The sequence below is a fragment of the Globicephala melas genome, chromosome X (assembly GCF_963455315.2).
Source record: "Globicephala melas chromosome X, mGloMel1.2, whole genome shotgun sequence".
In the NCBI taxonomy this organism is placed as follows: domain Eukaryota; kingdom Metazoa; phylum Chordata; class Mammalia; order Artiodactyla; family Delphinidae; genus Globicephala; species Globicephala melas.
In genome coordinates, this window is record NC_083335.1 from 106,214,020 (window position 1) to 106,238,042 (window position 24,023).

Here is a 24,023-nt window from a genome sequence, read left to right on the forward strand (position 1 = left end):
ACAAAACCATATACAGCTAGTTTGAGGGCATCTAGTTGATTTAATTTAATTTATTTAGATTAAAATTCTGTTAGTAAAAAATACTTGTACCTATGGTAATACTAAAAGGGCTTTAAAATCTGTCACACATTTGGTTAAGAGAGCATACTGAGTGCTTGTTTATGTTTTGTTTTCCTTTAACGCATATACTCATCATTTATAGACAGACAAGCAGGTTGTTGAATAACCTGGTTTTCTGTCAATTAGCTGTGCTTTAACATGATGGAGAATTATTAATATACAAGTCTTGACACCAGGCAAATAATTCCTTTTCCTCTTCTTCCAATTCGTCATCTGACATGAGCTCATTAACTTTTACAATGTCAAAGAATGGGGTGGAGAAGACCATCGTCTCGTTTTGCTTTGTACCCGGTGTGTCCATTTTCAGTTGCTAGGTAGAATTATAAATAAAAGCGAAAAGTGTTTTATATTTGGTTTTTACTATTTTATGTTTTTTATATTTGACTGTTCACACTTAGCCTCATCTCAAAAAAATATATAGCAGATTTTTTAAAAATTACAAAGTAAAACATGAATACATGTTCATTGTAAATATTCCTGCAATGTAGTATACTGAAGCCGACTTTCCACACTACAGGTCTTAATAAGTGTAAATAGAAATGACTTCCACTTTGAGAAGAGCACTATTAGCGATGTGCTGAATCAACAGTGCCAATATACAGAAACAATAGGGTTTTTGCCAACTCATGCTCATGTGGAGTCAAAATGGCTGGTATTTATCAGAATAGCTACTCATATTGTTTAAGAATTTTTAAAATATGCGTTACCAAGAGGAATGTAGCTTTATACTATCCAAGGTATATACCAAATGTATGTGTTTCATCCTTGAACTTGTAGATTAGGAAAATTCTACTTAAGGAAGTAGAATTACTTACAGTTTGAATATTGTCCAAAACAATGAATTCAGTACAAGTTAAACTTACAGTTCCCGCAGAAGCAATTTTTTCTTTAGCCATCTTATAAGCTTTTTTCATTTTTTCAACTTTCATTTGAGCTTGCTCGGATCGACGTCCCAGGTGTTTAATTTGACTTTGCTGTTGGTAGGGCCGATATAAAGGTTGAAGACTTGATAAGGATGAAGGGCACCTAGAAAATATTTGTAGTACAGACAGAAAAATTGTACAAAATAAAATTTTAAATTTAAGCAAGTTCCAAATTTTATTAAAGCATTCTCTGGTAAATATATCCTAGACCTCAGTGCTTGGAGCAATACTGCACGTAAGTTTTTAGGCCAAAGTTATCATTTCTGCTTGAGTTACATAGCATAGTTCTTTGCCACTTATGAAGGTGTATAGATGATGTTTACAATAATGATAGTGAAAATTATAAAATGTTATATCAATTTAAAATCAGTCTTCCGGGAAAATACCGTGTAGTAGCCATTTGAATCTTTTTAAAAGATATACTATATACTAACACCAAAAAGTATTAAATTTCATAATGGCTGAAACAGGTTGCTTTTATCAGTGTTGGGACCAGACACAGTTGGTGCCATGCTCATAGTCCCCTTGGGCCATAGCGCACACTGGCCTCACTTAGCCTGAGAGCTTTCTTATGAAAACAAGAGCCCTTGTGCAGGGAAAGGGCCCCAGAATTAATACCTCCCCTCCTAAGCTACCCTTAACCAGTGACTGATGGGTGTTGGTGTATACATATCCCAACTCCCTTCCCCTCTGTGGGATAACTTGAGTTGTGTGTTCTACACTGGCCAGGACATTCCCAGGAGAGATTAAGCTCCAGTTACCCACAGTGACAACCTGCTTGCTAACATACACTGTTCTGGCTGCCTGCTCTTCCCTGTTTCACTTCTCTACCCCTCTCATCAGTGGTTCCTGGGATCACCTCCCAAATAAACTACTCATACTCAAATACTTACCTCAGGGTTTGCTTCTGAGAGATCCCAAACTTTGAACTGCCTTCAAAGGAGCCGTTAAGAAAGTACTTTTCCCTCTTCAGTTGATTTAGAATTTGGCTACTTATTTGGTTCTTTAAGTGACTCATTCTAGGATAATCAGTAGCATGAGTCTAAATAGCAGGGAGCCTACAGTTATATATGGTAGCAGAGAAAATTACATCATTTATTTGACCTTGGTGGTAACAGAGTTAAGTTCCATATTCAGTGCTTAGATGGATGAGTTAGAGAAAATCTATTTCATGATGACAGACTGCGCCCTACACTAGGCCATCTGTCTGGCAAATGTATAGCCTTGATCATAAAATAAATGGGCTAAATTATGTTATTGGGTCAGCACCCACTCATCTCTACTCCTGAAAAAAAAACAACCAGTGTGTTTGCCTGACAGTGGGTCACCAGTGTCTTTTCATGTACTAAAGGAGTATTTTTCATTTCAAATATGACTGTGTGAAAATAGACTACCAACAGGTCCTCTTCAGTCTTATTATCTCTTTCTTTTTCTTAAGAAAAAAAGCTTAATTTGTAAATAAGATGGGCTAGGTGAGACTTGGTAATGGAAAGAAAAAAGGAAGATAACTGGTGCAGTCATAGTCTGTCCATGTTGTTTCAAATCATAATACAGTCTATTTTGCTACAACATGTTCTTTTATAATGTGAAATGGCGCACATGTTATTGGTAAAGAAGGGAATAATGTCACTGTAATTTATATGCAATTTATCCTCTGCAAAGGGAGCCAGAATATCAAGACTAGAATTATAACCTTCAGCAGAAAAGGAAAAAGTTCTCCTCTGTGCAGCATGGGCAAAGGGAGCCCTTTTGGCTGCATTCATGAAAACAAGAATGAGCACAAGCACCTAGGGCTCTCTCCGCAGAGAGGCACTCCCCCGCACACACACACGATCCACCCTTACTGCCCTCTTCCCTACTCCCTGCCTTGAGCGGTTCATGGTTCCTGGCAGGTCACACTGCCTCTCATGTCCACTTAAAAGGCCACCACATTGGCCCAGGGCTCCACTTCCATCTGCACTGTCTCGGTGCCCACTACCTGCTCTAATGAAAGAGCCGCCAGCATTTTCACTCTATTGTACATTTTTTATATTTGCTGTGGCGGCCTGTCTGGTGGTACAAGGTATCTTCCCAGGTACCAATTGTCCTTTTCGTTAGTGCTCTGTTTGCAAAGTTGCATAAGTCTTGAGCAATCTGCCCCAACCCCTTTTTCCCCGTATGCTCTGTTATTATTTTTCATGAGCTATTTGGCAGAATGTGAACATTTCCAGAAATGCCCCTAGTATTGTAACCCCAGTGAAGGATCACTTTTTACCTAACTTGAGAAACAATCTGTAGCTGGTGCTGACGCATCTCTTCTGTTTTTGGTCTTTGTAATAGATACTTCATTTCTTTTTTTAGACGGTTTGAGATTATTCCAGACTCCGCATAATAAACTATGTCATACATTATCATTGTCCTAGGAATGTTTTCGAGATTTAATCTTCGCCAGTAGTTATTTCTGCCACCAGAAGATGCAGGGATCTTATCCAGAAGACTGGAATACTATATAGAAAAAATAACTAAGCATGATTGGCTGTGGTGTTCTCGAATGTTTTTGACACATTTCCCAAGGATCCACTCAAATATTACTTCATGCAAAAGCATTCCTTGATCCCATCTCTGAACTGTATTGGTATCTCACTTCTATGACTCTTATTACTGACTACTTGATGTTCTAGCTATCTGTGTATGTTTTAGCTCCCCTACTGTGACAAGGCAGGATCCTTATCACACAGTATCATGCACATAGTACCACGCTCATTAAATATTTATTTAATGCATAAACACTAAATCTTTAAGGCAAATATAACTCAGATAAATTAAACTCAGGATGGGCCTGAAAATTGAAAATAGCTATGTGATCTACATACCTGGCAATACTTATTCATGACATGCTTGCATTGAAAGGACATTTGCACAAACCTTTTTAGAAATAATTAGTTCACCTCTGGTGCTAAGTGGCAAATTTCACTATTTTCATTTGGAGTATTTGTAGAAATCCCACCTTTTTTTTTTTTTTTTTTTTTTTTTGCAGTACGCAGGCCTCTCATTGCTGTGGCCTCTCCTGCTGCGGAGCACAGGCTCGGGATGCACAGGCTCAGCGGCCATGGCTCACGGGCCCAGCCGCTCCGTGGCATGCGGGATCCTCCCGGACCAGGGCACAAACCTGTGTCCCCTGCGTCAGCAGGCGGACTCTCAACCACTGCGCCACCAGGGAAGCCCTCTTTTTGTTTTTAATTTAAAATATCAAATTAGGAATTTAAAAATATAAATATATATAATCAATTCAACCTTATAAATGTTCATTTAAGAGATAGGAATAGGGCAGGAGGAGCTACAATCCTGGCATTTAGGGTATAACACACGTACACTCTCTCTCTCTCCCTCTTGTGCTCTCGCACTCACACACATACAGGCAGTGCTCCCTTTGTATCATTTAGGCATGCACGAATTTCAATCAATCACCACCATTTAGTCAAATAAGCTCAGTCCTTCAATAACACAGTTCAAATTTCAGTTACCACAGTAAAACTGAGTTAAATGCATGAAGTACAAACTCTGCTGCTAGCTCTTCAGTCCATAGATTACTACATAAATAACAGATGTGCATGGTGATAAATGACAAATCACGTCAGTTCTTTCGAAGTGTGTCAGTGATTGGTCACTGTAGATCTGCTTTTTAGTTCACTCACAGACAGCAAAGTGTGTAATTGTGTTACCTCTTTGTCTCCCAGTGATAAACCCATATGACATTTTACAAATAAAGATAATCAAAAGAGGGAAAGGTCAAGGCTTCCCTGGTGGCACAGTGGTTGAGAGTCCGCCTGCCCCGGTCCGGGAGGATCCCACATGCCGCGGAGCGGCTGGGCCCGTGAGCCATGGCCGCTGGGCCTGCGCGTCCGGAGCCTGTGCTCCGCAACGGGAGAGGCCGCAACAGTGAGAGGCCCGCGTACCACAAAAAAAAAAAAAAAAAAAAAAGAGGGAAAGGTCAAACAAAGAAAGAAAAAGTGGTAAAGCTGGAAGTGAAATTCAAATCAAAGGTAAATAGAGTTCTAGAAGAAATAGGTGACCATGGGGATGCTGACACTGCCATCATTCAAGACACTGCAGCGAGGCTGCTAGACGAATTTGGTGAAGGTGAACTTATCAACATAAATGGGGAAAATGGCACTGCTGAAAAGGGTAAAGTTTTCTCAGAGGAAGTAATGTTGGCAAAAAAGAAGCTTCATATTAAAGGAGCTCTGAAACATTTCATAACATTTAAAGTACAAAGGATAGGGAATTCCTTGGTGGTCCGATGGTTATGACTCGGTGCCCTTACTCCCAGGGCCCTGGGTTTGATCCCTGGTGAGGGAACTAAGATCCTGCAAGCTGCGTGGTGCGGCCAATAAAAGTACAGAGGATAAAATGTTGGCGGGTGATCCAAACTTAGAAAGGAGTATGACAATTTGCCAGGGCATGGAGAAGATGCTCACTCCTTATTGTAAATTATATGAGAACAAGAAGGTAAGCACTGATTAAACTACTCTTGATAAAACGATTTTTTTACAGATTTATTGAGATTCATGTCTCATATAATTCACCTATTTAAAGTATATAATTCAATAGTTTCTAGTATATTCACAGTTGATAAGCTTTTTACAAAGAAATAAAACATTTTAAATTCTGAATGTTTCTAATGTTTTAAATTATAGTGTACTAAATAAATGTTTTGCTTTTTTCCATTTTCCTATATATTTATAACAGAGTAAGAGAGTTTTTAATGTTTTGATAAGATTTTTTTAAAGGCACGGAACAATCACGATTTTTCCCATTGATGATTAAGTTTGCTCTGCATGGTTTCAGCTTTTATGGCCCTGCACTACCATGCAAAGCGAGGACTGCCTGTATATTTTATTTCCCGATAGTGGAATGGTAAAATGGGTAAACATCTCAGAACTGTCTATGATCTGCTCTGCACCTATTAGCTAGCTATACGACCTTGAGTAAGTTTTTAAAAATCTCATTAAGCTCCATTTTCCTCATCTCTTAAAGGGTCACATAATTTACAAACTTGAAGATTAAAGGAGATAATATGCATTTAAAGAGCTAAAAACAATGCTGTGTCCATAAAGGGCTCAATAAATGTCAGCTATCATCAGATCTCTCTCTTCCAATATGTCTATCTGGGAACTTCTTTCTATGACACCAATCCTTGGCATAGGGACAATCTGGAAGTATGCCACCCATGTCCTTAGCAAAGATAGCTGACATCCCCAAGCTCTACTTATTTCCTGGTTCAGTCCCCAAATCTTCTAGGTTAAGGCTCTAAAAGAAAGATAACACAACTGGGAGTCTCTAAAGCACCGCATTAATTTCATGTTTCACATGCAAGCAACTGGGTGAACAGTTAAGGCCATATATTATTATTATTATTATGAGCTAGAATTTTGGGATCCCTTGTTTCTTTAGAACTTATAAAACAGGGGTAATAATAGTACCTGCTTCTTAGGGTTGTTATGAGAATAAAAGGAGTTATTACACCAGCATTTGCTATTATTACTATTCAGGTATCTAGTTTAAGTTCCCTGATTCAGCACTGCTGTCCGACCAGTTATACAAACCAGAAACCTAGAAGCCATGTTGGACACTTTCTTTTAGCTTACCTCTCTGTCCCCAAGGCCCACTGCTTTTATTCTCTAGTTATCTCTTGCATCTCCAGCCTCACAGCCCTAAACCAAGATACCACCATCTCTCCTAAAATATTGCAGGAACCTCCAAACTAGAAGGAGGCTCTTGCTGTCTTCTAATTCTTTATCTATAATACATTGCAGCCAGATGGGTCCCTTCACATATTAGATTAGGTCACCGCATTTCCCAAAACACTGCACCAGCTTCTCATTGCACACACAATCAAGGAAAAAAATAAACACCTTACTATGGTCAAAAGCCCTGCATCATGATCTCTTACCAGCCCTCTAGCCTGACTGCATACCACACCTTCCGTGCTCTCCCTTCTCCAGGCCCACAAACCTGCTTTCATGCCCTGCAGTTTGTCCTGCCACAGAGCCTTTGCCTGGGGTGCACCACCCATTCAGCCGCAGACGAGGCTGTGACACATTGTTGATTGCCTGCCTATCACCCATTTCCCTCTTCTCCCTTACTTATGGAGCCCTGATTTTTTTTCACATATGGAACAGACATATGCTCTGGGAAGGAAGGCCCCAGCACATGAACCATGATTGTTCTAAGTCAATCATGGGAAACGATCCCATTTCCCTTTACAGTGATTGGTTTAGGGGGAGCATGTGATCCAGTTCTGACCAATGGGACCTGAGAGGAAGTCTGTTGGGGGCTTCTGGGAAAGATTTTTCTTCTTGAGATTTAGAGAAAAAGATGCTGAGTCCTCTTCTTCCTGCCTTTGAATGTAGTTGAGAATGTGATAGTCATCTTGTTACTATGTGAAGGAAGCTGAGAGGACTGTAGTGAAGCTGACCAACAACCCTGATGTCCTTGAGCTGCGACACTAGCTATCCCAGGACGCACCTGTCCAGGGACTCCCTAACACGGGACAATGTCCTTTATTGTTTAAGCCTCTTGTGGTTGGGGATATTCTGTTCCTTGTAGCAGAAAGCATCGAAACAATAATAGACCCCTTCCTTACTAGGTCAAATCCCCGTCATGTACTCTTTTTAGCACCATGTATTTATTTTTGATTTTTTTATTGAGATAAAATTCACATAATATAAAATTTACCATTTTAAAGTATAAAATTCAGTGTTTTTTTTTTTTTTTTTTAGTAAATTCACAATATCTATCACTACTAATTCCAAAACGTTTCCATCACCCCTGGAAAAAACCCTACATTCCTTACCTATCACTCCCCAGACACAAAAGGCCACATACTATATGATTCCATTAATAGGAAACGTCCAGAACAGGCAAATTCAGAGAGACAGAAAGCAGATTAGTGGCTGATAGGGGCTGGAGTGACAGAGGAATGGGGAGTGACTGCTTAATGGATGTGAGGTTTCCTCCAGGGTGACGAAAAGGTTCTTAAACTAGACGGTAGTGATGTTTGCACAACACTGTGAAGGTACTTAATGCCACTGAATTGTACACTTTAAAATGATACATTTTATATTGTGTGTATTTCACCACAGTAAACTGATACATGATTCTTCCTGGAGGATAGGGTCAGGAGGCTTATTTTGTTGTTTTCAATATCTAAATTGCAATATCTAAATCCAAATCTAAATTCCTTACTTGCATGTAATCTTTCAGGGTGACAATATCTATTTCATCAGTTATTTTGAACTTCTGGAAAAGACGTTCATCTTCCATAATTTGATGATAAAATTTCTTTTTCCCCATTATTTTACAAGCATCAACCACAGCCTATAAAGAGGAAAAAAATACTTTTAAAATAGTAGTATAATAGCAATAACTATCAGCACACACTTTACATATTTTTTGAGACAAATGCATCAAATATTGTTCCTTTCTTCTAGTAGCTTGCTATTCAATAAAAAGACTGTATTTACAAAGAAAAGATTATATAGATTTTTAAACCACTTAAAATTTGTTTCCATAACCATATCTAAATAGTTTTAAAATGTAGCTAGAGGAGTAGCGGAGTCCACAATCCTCAGAGGACATTATTTTCCTTTAAAAAACAAAACAAACCGCTAACATATTCATGCTGTCAATGCAGAGAAAGCTTATCTGGTTATTAAACAGGTTGCCCTAGGAACCGCAATGAAAGGTACTGGGGCCAGCTCTCTTTTATGTGGCTGTTAATATCTCGCCCTCAAATGGAAACATGTACGTTTCAGAGGGCTGAGACCTCCCTCTCCTTTAGGCTTTTCTCAGTAGCAAAAGAGTAGCAAACAAAGGTTTTTTTTTTTCCTCTCACAAATGTCAACATTTTCTACTCAAGGAAAGCACCTAAGAGGGCAGAGACAGAAGAATCACAGAAAACATGGAGGCTCGAATCCAGTCTGGCTGTATTTGCACCATACCCCTCCACGTATACCTATCCTTGTGCTAAGAGCAATATACATAGACTGTGAATAGAGAATTAAGTGCTTCCCCACCCTCCTTCCCACCCCCCGTAAGTATGTGCTGACTATTCTAATACATATTTATATTACATATCTGTGCTTCTGGCCACAAAGGTTATGCTTATGTGAAGGGAGACTGGCGTAGATGAAAATTCAAGCATCATTTGATTCCAGATCAGTTTCTTTTTTCCTTTGTATCTCAGAATGTGATACTGTGAAAGTATGGGAACTCTGTGTTTTAATGCTGATATAAGACTATAGAATAGTGGTTGAGACAGGACTAAAACTCGGAACCTGTTTTTACTTAACACGCAAAATAATAGCAAGCCTTAATGTACTTCTTATTCCAATTCTCACTTTTCTTATCCAGAATATTTCCTATTTATTTCTTTATTTAAATTCCAAAGCTTAGAACACAGACACATAGGGAAAGTGAAAGAAAATATTCAAATGGTTGTAGTTTGATTCCTAATGCACTAAATCGAAGGGACAGAAACAGTTTACTAAAAATGTGATGGCAGATCATTTTGGCTTTCCGTTTCATTAGTTTCTTTAAACACTATGCATCTTTAGGCAGATCATTTTGGCTTTCCGTTTCATTAGTTTCTTTAAACACTATGCATCTAAAGAAAAGGCAGTATTGGCACATATCTCCATTATGCTTTCTTGCAATTTATTTCCTGTGGGTTCTAATTAACCATCCCCACAGTGACACTAAAGGTAAAAGCAAATAGTTGTACGCAGAACAGGTCTGAAAACCCTATAATTTCTGCCTTGCGAATTTCTTTAGATATAACTATATTTTACTAGCTCAAGTTACTTAGAAAAGGTATTTCTTGTCAGTTCCTACTCTACTCCACTCAGCCACCACCACCAATCTCTCCAAGTCCCAGTTTCCTTATTCATACAGTGCCTCAGCTGCGTGGCTCAGATTTGTCAAGCCCATCTCAGTATCTCAGCCAAAAAAACCCCATGCCTGGCAGCACAGGGCAGGCTTGTTGCCCACTTGTGACAGGGGTTTGAAAAAAGTTTGCCCTCCAGTGGTCAAGATGTTCTTTCTCAGACATTGGCTGTGTATGGCCAGATTCAGGAAAGTCCTTCTGGATAGGAAGGGATGGGAATAAAGAGCCCAGCCCCAGGAGAAAGGGAAGGGTGAAAACTAGGCAACGATTCCAGGTGAGCAGCCAATCAGACTAGGATTCAAGAGGAAGGTTCCATTCTTGGTGGGCGACTCAAAGGGTCAGAGGCGGGCATCTCTAAATTTGACTCCTCCCCTGATAGCCATCATCACTCCCCCACAGCTCTGCGGCTACCTGCTGGGCAAGATCTACAGTTAGGCTTGTCAAGCAGATATATGTAGAAGTGAAGTCTCAGTTCTGGCCCGGACGAGCCTCTCCAAGTTCCAGCTTCCACACAGGCAAAATGGGAATGACATGTACCTCATCAGAGTTATCAGGGGGTCATATAAGAGAATGTATTTACCAGGGTTCCTGACACAGAAGTAGTTAAGAGCATGGGCTCTGGAGTCAGGCTCACTGGGTCTTCATGTCAGTTCCTTCACTTTGTAGGTGTGAGACCTTAGGCAAGTTACTTAGTCTTTTTAAAATGAAGACAATAACAGAATCTACCTTCTAGAGTTTATGAGAATTAAATGATAATGCACATTAAACGTTTAACATCATACTTGACAGTGCTCAATAAGGGCTGCTATTATTAATAACGTTTTTCCTTTTTACATAAATGCCCAATCCTCAAAAAGAACAGGGATCTTCAATTTAAAATAACAATTACTGGATGTTCATGTTTAAGAATTGTCAATTACCCAGAGGTGTCCAGGTCATGGGGGAGGGCACCTTTAGGACAGTGCTTGTCAGACTATATTGTGCCTAGGATCATCTGGGGGTCTGGTTAAAATGCATAGGCTAATTTAGTGGGTATGAGGTGGGGCCTGACAGCCTGCATTTCTAATAAGCTCCAGGGGATGCCATTGCTGCAGGTCTGCAGACCACACTTTGTTTATTTTATTTTTTATTTATTAAAAAAAAATTTTTGTTTAAATTTTTTTTTATTTTTATCTTTGCAGACCACACTTTGAGTAGCAAGGCTTTAGGATATTCTAAATATAGTTGGTGGACTACGATAGTGACAACCCTCTTTAAATAAGCATAGCTCTGAAAATAGATCATCAAAGTAGGTAACTGAATTGAGATCTCTTTTTTATACACATGGCTATCCAATTGTTCTAGCACCATTTAAACTGCCTTCACACCTTTGATGAAAAGCAACTGATCATATATATGTGGGTCTATTTCTGAACTGTCTGTTCTATTTCATTGATCTACATGTTTGCCTTTTTGCCATCACTACACTGCTGGGATTACTATAGCGTTTTTTTTTTCTTTATATTTCCATTCAACTTTTATGTATTTTTTTTCTTATTAGTCATCAATTTTATACACATTAGTGTATCCATGTCAATCCCAATCTCCCAATTCATCCCACCACCTCCACTCCCAGCTGCTTTGCCCCCTTGGTGTCCATATGTTTTTCTCTACTTCTGTGTCTCAATTTCTGCTCTGCAAACCGGTTCATCTGTACCATTTTCTAGGTTCCACATATATGCATTAATATACAATATTTGTTTTTCTCTTTCTGACTTATCTCACTCTGTATGACAGTCTCTAGATACATCCACGTCTCTACAAATGACCCAATTTAGTTCCTTTTTATGGCTGAGTAATATTCCATTGTATATATGTACCACATCTTTATCCATTCGTCTGTCGATGGGCACTTAGGTTGCTTCCATGACCTGACTATTGTAAATAGTGCTGTAATGAGCACTGGGGTGCATGTGTCTTTTTGAATTATGGTATTCTATGGGTATATGCCCAGTAGTGGGATTGTTGGGTCATATGGTAATTCTGTTGTTAGTTTTTTAAGGAACCTCCATACTGTTCTCCATAGTGGCTGTATCAATGTACATTCCCACCAACAGTGCAAGAGCGTTCCCTTTTCTCCACACCCTCTCCAGCATTTATTGTTTGTAGATTTTCTGATGATGCCCATTCTAACTGGTGTGAGGTGATACCTCATTGTAGTTTTGATTTGCACTTCTCTAATAATTAGTGATGTTGAGCAGCTTTTCATGTGCTTCTTGGCCATCTGTATGTCTTCTTTGGAGAAATGTCTGTTTAGATCTTCTGCCCATTTTTGGATTGGGTTGTTTATTTTTATAAGACTGAGCTGCATGAGCTGTTTATATATTTTGGAGATTAATCCTTTGTCGGTTGATTCGTTTGCAAATATTTTCTCCCATTCCGAGGGTTGTCTTTTCGTCTTGTTTATGGTTTCCTTTGCTGTGCAAAAGATTTTAAGTTGCATTAGGTCCCATTTGTTTATTTTTGTTTTTATTTCCATTACTGTAGGAGGTGGATCAAAAAATATCTTGTTGTGATTTATGTCAAAGAGTGTTCTTCCTGTGTTTTCCTCTAAGAGTTTTATAGTGCCCGGTCTTACATTTAGGTCTCTAATCAATTTTGACTTTAGTGTATGGTGTTAGGGAGTGTTCTAATTTCATTCTTTTACATGTAGCTGTCCAGTTTTCCCAGCACCACTTATTGAAGAGGCTGCCTTTTCTCCATTGTATATTCTTGCCTCCTTTATCAAAGATAACGTGACCATCTATGCGTGGGTTTATCTCTGGGCTTTCTATCCTGTTCCATTGATCTATATTTCTGTTTCTGTGCCAGTACAATATTGTCTTGATTACTGTAGCTTTGTAGTATAGTCTGAAGTCAGGGAGTCTGACTCCTCCAGCTCCATTTTTTTCCCTCAAGACTGCTTTGGCTATTTGGGGTCTTTTTTGTCTCCATACAAATTTTAAGATTCTTTGATCTAGTTCTGCAAAAAATGCCATTGGTAATTTGATAGGGATTGCATTGAATCTCTAGATTGCTTTGGTTAGTATAGCTATTTTCACAATATTGATTCTTCCAATCCAAGAACGTGGTATATATCTCTCCATCTGTTGGTATCATCTTTAACTTCTTTCATCAGTGTCATAGTTTTCGGCATACAGGTCTTTTGTCTCTCTAGGTAGGTTTATACCTAGATATTTTATTCTTTTTGTTGCAATGGTAAATGGGAATGTTTTCTTAGTTTCACTTTCAGATTTTTCATCATTAGTGTATAGGAATGCAAGGGATTTCTGTGCATTAATTTTGTATCCTGCAACTTTACCAAATTCATTGATTACCTCTAGTAGTTTTCTGGTGGCATCTTTAGGATTCTCTATGTACAGTATCATGTCATCTGCAAACAGTGACAGTTTTACTTCTTCTTTTCCAATTTGTATTCTGTTTATTTCTTTTTCTTCTCTGATTGCTGTGGCCAGGACTTCCAAAACTATGTTGAATAATAGTGGTGAGAGTGGACATCCTTGTCTTGTTCCTCATCTTAGAGGAAATGCCTTCAGTTTTTCACCATTGAGAATGATGTTTGCTGTGGGTTTGTTGTATATGGCCTTTATTATGTTGAGGTAGGTTCCCTCTATGTCAACTTTCTGGAGAGTTTTTGTCATAAATGGGTGTTGAATTTTGTCAAAAGCTTTCTCTGCATCTATTGAGATGATCATATGGTTTTTATTCTTCAGTCTGTTAATATGGTGTATCACATTGATTGATTTGCGTATATTGAAGAATCCTTGCATCCCTGGGATAAATCCCACTTGATCATGGTGTATGATCCTTTTAATGTGTTGTTGGATTCTCTTTGCTAGTATTTTTGGGGCCACCTTGTGGAGGGCCATCCCTTCTTTCTTTTTTTTTTTTTTGCGGTACGCGGGCCTCTCACTGCTGTGGCCTCTCCCGTTGCGGAGCGCAGGCTCCGGACGCGCAGGCTCAGCGGCCATGGCTCACGGGCCCAGCCGCTCCGCGGCATGTGGGATCTTCCCGGACCGGGGAACGAACCCATGTCCTCTGCATCGGCAGGCGGACTCTCAACCACTGCGCCACCAGGGAAGCCCCCTGTTTGCTAGTATTTTGTTGAGGATATTTGCATCTATATTCATGAGTGATATTGGTCTGTAATTTTCCTTTTTGTAGTATCTTTGTCTGGTTTTGGTATCAGGGTGATGGTGGCCTCATAGAACGAGTTTGGGAGTGTTCCTTCCTCTGCAATTTTTTAGAAGAGTTTGAGAAGGATGGGTGTTACCTCTTCTCTAAATGTTTGATAGAATTCACCTGTGAAGCCAACTGGTCCTGGACTTTTGTTTGTTGGAAGATTTTTAATCACAGTTTCAATTTCATTGCTTGTGATTGGTTGGTTCATATTTCCTATTTCTTCCTGGTTCAGTCTTGGAAGGTTATACCTGTGTAAGAATTTGTCCATTTCTTCCAGGTTGTCCATTTTACTACAAGCATACAGTTGCTTGTAGTAGTCTCTTAGGATGCTTTGTATCTCTGCGGTGTCTGTTGTAACTTCTCCTTTTTCATTTCTAATTTTATTGATTTGAGTCCTCTCCCTCTTTTTCTTGATGAGTCTGGCTAGAGATTTATCAATTTTGTTTATCTTCTCAAAGAACCAGCTTTTAGTTTTATTGATCTTTGCTTCTATTTCATTTATTTCTGCTCTGATCGTTATGATTTCTTTCCTTCTGCTAACTTTGGGTTTTGTTTGTTCTTCTTTCTCTAGTTCCTTTAGGTGTAAGGTTAGATTGTTTATTTGAGATTTTTCTTGTTTCTTGAGGTAGGCTTGTATAGCTATAAACTTCCTTCTTAGAACTGCGTTTGCTGCATCCCATAGGTTTTGGATCGTTGTGTTTTCATTCTCATTTGTCTCTAGGTACTTTTTGATTTCCTCTTTGATTTCTTCAGTGATCTCTTGGTTATTTAGTAACATATTATTTAGCCTCCATGTGTTTGTGTGTTCTATGGTTTTTTTCCCTCTAATTGATTTCTAATCTCATAGCGTTGTGGTCAGAAAAGATGCTTGATATGATTTCAATTTTCTTAAATTTACTGAGGCTTGATTTGTGACCCAAGATGTGATCTATCCTGGGGAATGTTCCATGCACACTTGAGAAGAAAGTGTAATCTGCTCTTTTTGGATGGAATGTCCTATAAATATCAATTAAATCTATCTGGTCTATCGTGTCATTTAAAGCTGTGTTTCCTTATTAATTTTCATTTTGGATGATCTGTCCATTGGTGTGAGGTGTTAAAGCCCCCTACTGTTATTGTGTTACTGTCGATTTCCTGTTTTATAGCTGTTAGCAGTTGCCTTATGTATTGAGGTGTTCCTATGTTGGGTGCATATATATTTACAATTTTTATATCTTCTTCTTGGATTGATCCCTTGATCATTATGTAGTGTCCCTCCTTATCTCTTGTAGCAGTCTTTATTTTAAAGTCTATTTTACCTGATAGGAGTATTGCTACCCCAGCTTTCTTTTGATTTCCATTTGCATGGAATATCTTTTTCCAACCCCTCACTTTCAGTCTGTATGTGTCCCTAGGTCTGAAGTGGGTCTCTTGTAGACAGCATATATATGGGTCTTGTTTTTGTATCCATTCAGCAAGGCTGTGTCTTTTGGTTGGAGTATTTAATCCATTCACCTTTAAGGTAATTATTTATATGTATGTTCCTATGACCATTTTCTTAATTGTTATGGGTTTGTTTTTGTAGGTCCTTTTCTTCTCTTGTGTTTCCCACTTAGAGAAGTTCCTTTAGCATTTGTTGTAGAGCTGGTTTGGTGGTGCTGAATTCTCTTAGCTTTTGCTTGTCTGTAAAGCTTTTGATTTCTCCATCGAATCTGAATGAGATCCTTGCCGGGTAGAGTAATCTTGGTTGTAGGTTCTTCCCTTTCATCACTTTAAGTATATCTTGCCACTCCCTTCTGGCTTGTAGCGTTTCTGCTGAGAAATCAGCTGTTAACCTTATCGCAGTTCCCTTGTAAGTTATTTGTCGTTTTTCCCTTGCTGCTTTCAATAATTTTTCTTTGTCTTATTTTTTGCCCATTTGATTACTACGTGTCTCAGCGTGTTTCTCCTTGTGTTTATCCTGTATGGGACTCTCTGCACTTCCTGGACTTGGGTGGCTATTTCTTTTCCCATGTTAGGGAAGTTTTCAACTATAATCTCTTCAAATATTTCCTCGGGTCCTTTCTCTCTCTCTTCTCCTTCTGGGACCCCTATAATGCAAATGTTGTTGTGTTTAATGTTGTCCCAGAGGTCTCTTAGACTGTTTTCATTTCTTTTCATTCTTTTTTCTTTATTCTGTTCTGCAGCAGTGAATTCCACCATTCTGTCTTCCAGGTCACTTATCTGTTCTTCTGCCTCAGTTATTCTGCTATTGATTCCTTCTAGTGTAGTTTTCATTTCATTTATTGTATTGTTCATCTCTGGTTGTTTGCTCTTTAATTCTTCTAGATCTTTGTTAAACGTTTCTTGCATCTTCTCTATTTTTGCCTCCATTCTTTTTCGTAGGTCCTGAATCATCTTCACTATCATTATTCTGAATTCTTTTTCTGGAAGATTTCCTATCTCCATTTCATTTAGTTGTTTTTCTGAGGTTTTATCTTGTTCCTTCCTCTGGTGCATAGCCCTCTGCCTTTTCATCTTGTCTATCTTTCTGTGAATGTGGTTTTTGTTCCACAGGCTGCAGGATTGTAGTTCTTCTTGCTTCTGCTGTCTGCCCTCTACTATAGCATTTTAAGTCTTGGAATCAGGTAGTGTAAATAGTCTAATTTCGTTCTTCTTCTCCAAAGTTATTCAGGCTATTCTACATCCTTTCACTTGTTTTTGCTTTTGTGTGTGTGTGTGTGTGTGTTTGTAAATACATGAGAAATGCTGTTGGAAAATGAGAAGGAAATGAAACTAGAATTGGATATAAGAACGAGGGAAAAGATGGAACCAAAAAGAATTGGTGAAACTCCCCTCCTTCATAAATGAACTTAGATTAAACATCTGAATGGACTACAACTGACTTATTTCTTTCACATGGAGAAATAAATAAACTTAGTAAAGTTGTATCAGTTTGCTAAAGACACAGTGTCTACATTCAAAGAGCAAAAAAGTTGAGTGAACTTAAAGTGAGAAAATTTCCATTTCTACAGGCTTTCTATTAACTATGAATCCAAGAATTGCCAGAATTTGTTTTCAACCTGAACTAAAGGAAAAAGGAATCCTAACCTGTTCTCTCCAAGTTGGGTATGTTCTGATCATTTGTAACCCCTTATAATGTTTAGTGAAAAACTCAAACTGAATAGTATAATCACATTTTAAAAATAAGAATGAAAATATTTAAAATATATTTAAATAAAAATATATTTTATGGAAAAATATGTGCAATAATATGTGTATTTTTATGGAAAAATATGAAGCATACACAATAAACTATTAACAGTGATCACCCAAGGTGAATGAAAGTTGCAGCACAAAGAAGAAAGGCATAAAGGCATATTTTCCTTTAAAAAAAATCTCTGTGCTATTTCTTTTAACAGTTACTTTGTAATTAAAATAAAATTTAAGTTATTATACAGCATTTTAATGAATTATGATATATACACAGTGCTTTCCAGTCATGGCCTCTAAGGTTCTCATTTGCTCCAGCCTGGGCATAGCAGGGTCTGCCAGGAGCTGTCTTGGGAAAATTTCAGTTCCTAAAAAAGCCACATTATATAACCTCAGAAAAGCAACAGTTGATGAAATTTTATAGGGACAACTATAAGCTTATTCTGTAGATAAATGTGGCATGAATTTATCTCTGGAATGGAGAATAAACATCTACTTTCCCATTTGAAGTCATTCTATACAAATGAACAAATATTAATGTTTCTGAAATACCATATTCCACATGAAACCACTAGTCCTTTTGATACATTTCTGAAACCAAGCTAAATTTTCTCTGATATTGCCTGAGAAGACATAGAAAAGCAGTCCCTTTTCCTTTTCTAATATTCTTCAGAGAATATATGCTGCACATGCTGGATCTGGTCAGAAACTGCCAGGCTGTGTGGTCTTCTATCCTGAATACATGCCATTACTGATGATTTCAGGTGGGTCATACTTTTCATGTAAGATATTTCCAGAAGGCTACAAGAAAACAACCTTTGATATGTGGTTTATAAAAGGCTAAATATGAGAATGTACACATTTTCTCGACTATAGTCATATATAAGGGTCAAAGGAATAAAACCTATGCCATAGATCCTCACTATTAAAAATGTGGTACATGGATCAGCAGCAGTGGCAGCTGCTGGGAGCTGGTAGAAATGCAGAATCTCAGGACCCGTCCCAGATTTACTGAATCAAAAACTGCATTTTAATAAGATCCTCAGGTGAGTCCTATGCTGTAGACACAATTATGATGAATATTCACGAAAGTTAAAAGTATGAGAACTCATGTAAAAAAGGATAAACGTTTTAAAAGTTCCTTTTCAATACTCTAGCACAGTTTTTCTAAACATGCTACCAGAATCAAAGAAACAATGATAAAATACCATTAAAACAAAATTGCATAAATGTTCTGCATAATTAAAAAGCCCTGACCAACAGGCCACTGTAATGCATTATTAGCAAACCAAAATTTTCATACAAAGAAAACTGATGGGTATATTTTAGGGCCTTATATACGAAATTCATTCCAAATATTTTTTTAGCTAATAAACAGAGTCACTTTGAAACATGATGCTTAAAAAAATACTACCTGCTTGCTGGGCTGTTTAATGGTGAAATAACATAGTCTGTATACTTTGAATGCAATTCAGATACCACATAGATGTTAAAAAGCTAAATTAACACAAACTCTACATCATGAAACATCACCTCACTTGACGGCTTTAATACATTTTTTCCACTGAAATACTTGTAACCAAGGCCTTCAGTATGAAGAAAAATTTTAAACACGATGAAAGGTGGAAATGTTTCACCACTAAATCTGAAATAAAGACCAAAATTAGTCATTTGGCATCAGGTTTGGAGCTGTCACTTCTCCTCCTTGTACTTAAGATCATTCACATATTTTTTTGCATGCAGGGTAAAAGCTATACCAGAGCATAAAAAGAACTGGTCATGAAACGGATCACAGAGTATGAAAGAGCCACACTTTGGCATGTGTGCTCACAGTTATTCTCATATGTGTGTCAGACTGAACACATCATGAGAGATGAGAGCTACTTTCAAGGCAACATTTGGCCCAAGAGTCATGCCTCAGTTTCTTCACATAATAAAGGTAAATAAGAACAACACATTTACTTTGTAATTACATATGAGGACTTAAGAAAATAAATTTCTAAGATTCCTTCACATTAACGAAGCACTGCTTGAAGTAAATCAGTATAAAAACATTACCTGAATCTAACTTTACACTTCAAGCAAGGATCTTTAACAAGCTCAGCCTCAAAAGGGCTCACTTTCTTCAAAATTTCACGTGTCACATGATGTTCCTGAAAGAGATGATGGTGCTATAAATGGAATGCGGTACCCTGCCCAGGCACAATCTATTGAAAATAACAGAGGGGGCATGGCAAAGTGACAGTACACCAGAAAAACGGAGCTGGAGGAATCAGGCTCCCTGACTTCAGGCTATATTACAAAGCTACAGTAATCAAGACAGTATGGTACTGGCACAAAAACAGAAATATAGATCAATGGAACAGGATAGAAAGCCCAGAGATAAACCCACACACATATGGTCACCTTATCTTTGATAAAGGAGGCAAGAATATACAGTGGAGAAAAGACAGCCTCTTCAATAAGTGGTGCTGGGAAAACTGGACAGCTACATGTAAAAGAATGAAATTAGAACACTCCCTAACACCATACACAGAAATAACCTCAAAATGGATTAAAGACCTAAATGTAAGGCCAGACACCATCAAACTCTTAGAGGAAAACATAGGCAGAACACTCTATGACATAAATCACAGTAAGATCCTTTTTGCCCCACTTCCTAGAGAGATGGAAATAAAACCAAAAATAAACAAATGGGACCTAATGAAACTTAAAAGCTTTTGCACAGCAAAGGAAACCATAAACAAGACGAAAAGACAACCCTCAGAATGGGAGAAAATATTTGCAAACGAATCAACCGACAAAGGATTAATCTCCAAAATTTACAAGCAGCTCATGCAGCTCAATATCAAAAAAACAAACAACCCAATCCAAAAATGGGCAGAAGACCTAAATAGACATTTCTCCAAAGAAGATATACAGACTGCCAACAAACACATGAAAGAATGCTCAACATCATTAATCATTAGAGAAATGCAAATCAAAACTACAGTGAGATATCATCTCACACCAGTCAGAATGGCCATCATCAAAAAATCTAGAAACAATAAATGCTGGAGAGGGTGTGGAGAAAAGGGAACCCTCTTGCACTGTTGGTGGGGTAAATTGATACAGCCACTATGGAAAACAGTATGGCGGTTCCTTAAAAAACTAAAAATAGAACTACCATACGACCCAGCAATCCCACTACTGGGCATATACCCTGAGAAAACCATAATTCAAAAAGAGTCATGTACCAAAATGTTCATTGCAGCTCTATTTACAATAGCCAGGACATGGAAGCAACCTAAACGTCCATCGACAGATGAATGGATAAAGAAGATGTGGCACATATATACAATGGAATATTACCCAGCCATAAAAAGGAACAAAATTGAGTTATTTGTAGTGAGGTGGATGGACCTAGAGTCTGTCATACAGAGTGAAGAAAGTCAGAAAGAGAAAAACAAATACCATATGCTAACACATATATATGGAATCTAAAAAAAAAAAGAAAATGGTCATGAAGAACCTAGGGGCAAGATGGGAATAAAGATGCAGACCTACTAGAGAATGGACTTGAGGACACGGGGAGAGGGAAGGGTAAGCTGGGACAAAGTGAGAGTGGTAGTGTATATATGGACATATATACACTACCAAATGTAAAATAGCTAGCTAGTGGGAAGCAGTCGCATAGCACAGGGAGATCAGCTCGGTGCTTTGTGACCACCTAGAGGGGTGGGATAGGGAGGGTGGGAGGGAGGGAGATGCAAGAGGGAAAAAAATTTTTTTAATAAATAAATTTAAAAAATAAATAAAGCAGTGGGTCTGTGGGTCAGACGGTGAAAAAGTGTACACATTTCTCAGAGTTTATCATTTTTTTCAGAGCTGCTAAAATTCGCTTAATGTGACTATTACTAATTATAGATTACTGTAATCACAGGTGATTTTATTAGGAGAATATTTAGTACTATATGAAAGAAGACTTAATACTCTGCCAGCGTTGCCAGAGTTGTTTGGGGAGTGGGGGGATGTGCACCTTTTTCTTTGTTTCTTTGTTTTTATTCAAATAGGACTATATTATTCATAATGTTCTGCACTTGCCTTTTCACTAATGAGATACTTTAGCTATTTTTCTATTGCAGATTCATATGCAAGGCTGCAAGCCTTAACAGTAGGAAAGCACCAACATTTATTTAACCAGTATCCTATCGATGGACATTATAGGGTTTACTTTCTTTGCTGTTACAAACAATACTGCAATGAAACTGTATATAGATTGTAGAATGGATTCCTACAAGTGAAATTGCTGGGTGGAAGGCAAAGGCACTTTTAATACAGAGATTTTTAGTGCTAGAAGATCACTCTCTCACATCTTCAAATAAGAAATAGATTTAAAAAATCATATTGGTTTCAGAAAAAGACACAGTAGTTACCCATGTTAAAAGTAAATCCAGGGCTTCCCTGGTGGCACAGTGGTTGAGAGTCCGCCTGCTGATGCAGGGGATGCGGGTTCGTGCCCCGGTCTGGGAAGATCCCACATGCCGCAGAGCGGCTGGGCCCGTGAGCCATGGCCGCTGAGCCTGCGCGTCCGGAGCCTGTGCTCCGCAACGGGAGAGGCCACAACAGCAAGAGGCCCGTGTACCGCAAAAAAAAAAAAAAAAAAGTAAATACAGAAATATTCATTTAGAGTCAACCAAAGAAGAAATCCCATAACCCCATGCAATATTATTAGATTCAAATAGACGGGATTTTAAAAGGTTATATATTCTTTCTTTATTTAACACACCTTTTACCTTGATAAGTAATTATATCTGTCAGAGCAAACAAAAAGCAAAATACATACCGCTGCACAAATTGTACACTTAAGGAGTTGAAACATTGACTTGTCAAGATGAGATAACCACACTCTCTGTATCCTGTGAGCTGAAATATCTTTATTATTTCTGAAAGGAATAAAAAGAGCCTAAGATTTGTGAAGTAGTTTTCATTTTCCTAAAATCTTGGGGAACTCTGGATTTATGCTTCCTCCTCTTGCATCTCCCCATCCTCCACCCTAAGACTGACCTAATGAGGAACATTTGGATGTGGTAATTAGAACTGGTCATCTGCCGAATCTAGTCAGAATGAGGATAAGAAATGCTTGAGAATATTTCCCTTGAGATTAAAAAAAATCCTGGCTAAAACTTTATCATCAAAAAAATGTGCTTTCTAAAAACATCCATGACCTAAAATGATTCCATTATAGTTCTTAAAAACACTGTCCAACTAGTTCAAGTGCTAAGAAAATAGAATATAGAATAGTTGAAGTTACAGTAGGCCCAAATTTTCTTCTGGGACCGGATGACCATGCCCTAGAAAAAGAAACTCCCTTCTCTGATCTTTGTTTGAACCAGGCTCATCCCAGTTAGGTCAGAGCATTATTCTACTTTTGATCATGTCCCAGCCCTGGCAGATAATAGGGATCTCACTCTCCAAGAACTGCCCCCCCACCCCATCATTACCCCTCACAGGGCTACAAAGAGAGGTAGGTACTCCTGTATAATGCCACTGTTGACTGGCAAAGTGCAGACTACAAGATGTAGAGTAGAAAAGGCCTGAAGTATGGAAACAGACCCTTGAATACTAGCTGATGCCATTTATTAGCTGTTTAGCCTTCTGCAAATCAGTTACCTTGTTCCAGTTGCTACTTCCTCACTTATAAGATGTAATAACAAGACTGCATCACAGGGTTGTGTCAGGATCAAAGAGATGTGTGTTAACATGCTTTGTCAATTATGAAATACTATAATTATAATTATTATTCAATTCACAAGTATTTTTAAAACACACAAAAAACCTCTAATTTACAAAACAAGAAGTGTTTGATGTTAGCTGGGTAAATACCATACGGAAACTGTCCAGTTGTGGAAGATGATACCAGGCGAAAAATGGCTACTTACTGTTGTTTTCCCTTTGTCTTTATAGCATTTGACAAATGTACTTTGTGACCTTTTCCCAAGCGTGGACTATCTGATTTGGGGACACCAGTAACTGATGTCTTTGGGGAATGACTCATTTTCCTCACAATGAAGTACTCTGAAATACATAAATTAAACATTTGAGGTCACAATCTATGTTATTACACTGTTTGGATGAGACTCAAGTGCCATTATGATTGTTGTGCTAATTCCAGAACCCCTGAAAAAGGAAGGTTTCATAGATCTCTTTTTTTTTTTTGAGTCACTAGTAACACTTTTTTTTTCTTTTTTTTTTTAACATCTTTATTGGAGTATAATTGCTTTACAATGGTGTGTTAGTTTCCGCTTTATAACAAAGTGAATCCGTTATACATATACATATGTCCCCATATCTCTTCCCTCTTGCGTCTCCCTCCCACCCTCCCTATCCCACCCCTCTAGGTGGTCACAAAGCACCGAGCTGATCTCCCTGTGCTACGCGGCTGCTTCCCACTAGCTAGCTATTTTACATTTGGTAGTGTATATATGTCCATACCACTCTCTCACTTCCTCCCAGCTTACCCTTCCCCCTCCCCGTGTCCTCAAGTCTATTCTCTATGTCCGCGTCTTTATTCCTAGATCTCTTAATGTTGCTTACATTCTTTGTGTACTACAAATATTATGAGGTATATGGGAAAGACAAGTGGATCTATCCATAGCCTTCTAACTTGTCTCCCTGTCTGC

The 24,023-nt window shown here is 38.2% G+C and overlaps 1 protein-coding gene across 1 annotated transcript; it reads right to left on the minus strand.

Annotated features, from left to right (window-relative positions):
• Window positions 1-253: 253 nt before the first annotated feature.
• CXHXorf58 (chromosome X CXorf58 homolog) lies at window positions 254-23,398 on the minus strand. Its single transcript, XM_030843697.2, has 8 exons — window positions 23,283-23,398; window positions 22,187-22,286; window positions 19,420-19,514; window positions 18,895-19,006; window positions 8,271-8,402; window positions 3,298-3,527; window positions 984-1,146; window positions 254-430 (listed from the first exon to the last, which is right to left on the minus strand). Exons 1-8 carry the CDS (start codon window positions 23,396-23,398, stop codon window positions 254-256), a joined length of 1,125 nt encoding a protein of 374 aa, XP_030699557.1.
• Window positions 23,399-24,023: the final 625 nt, after the last annotated feature.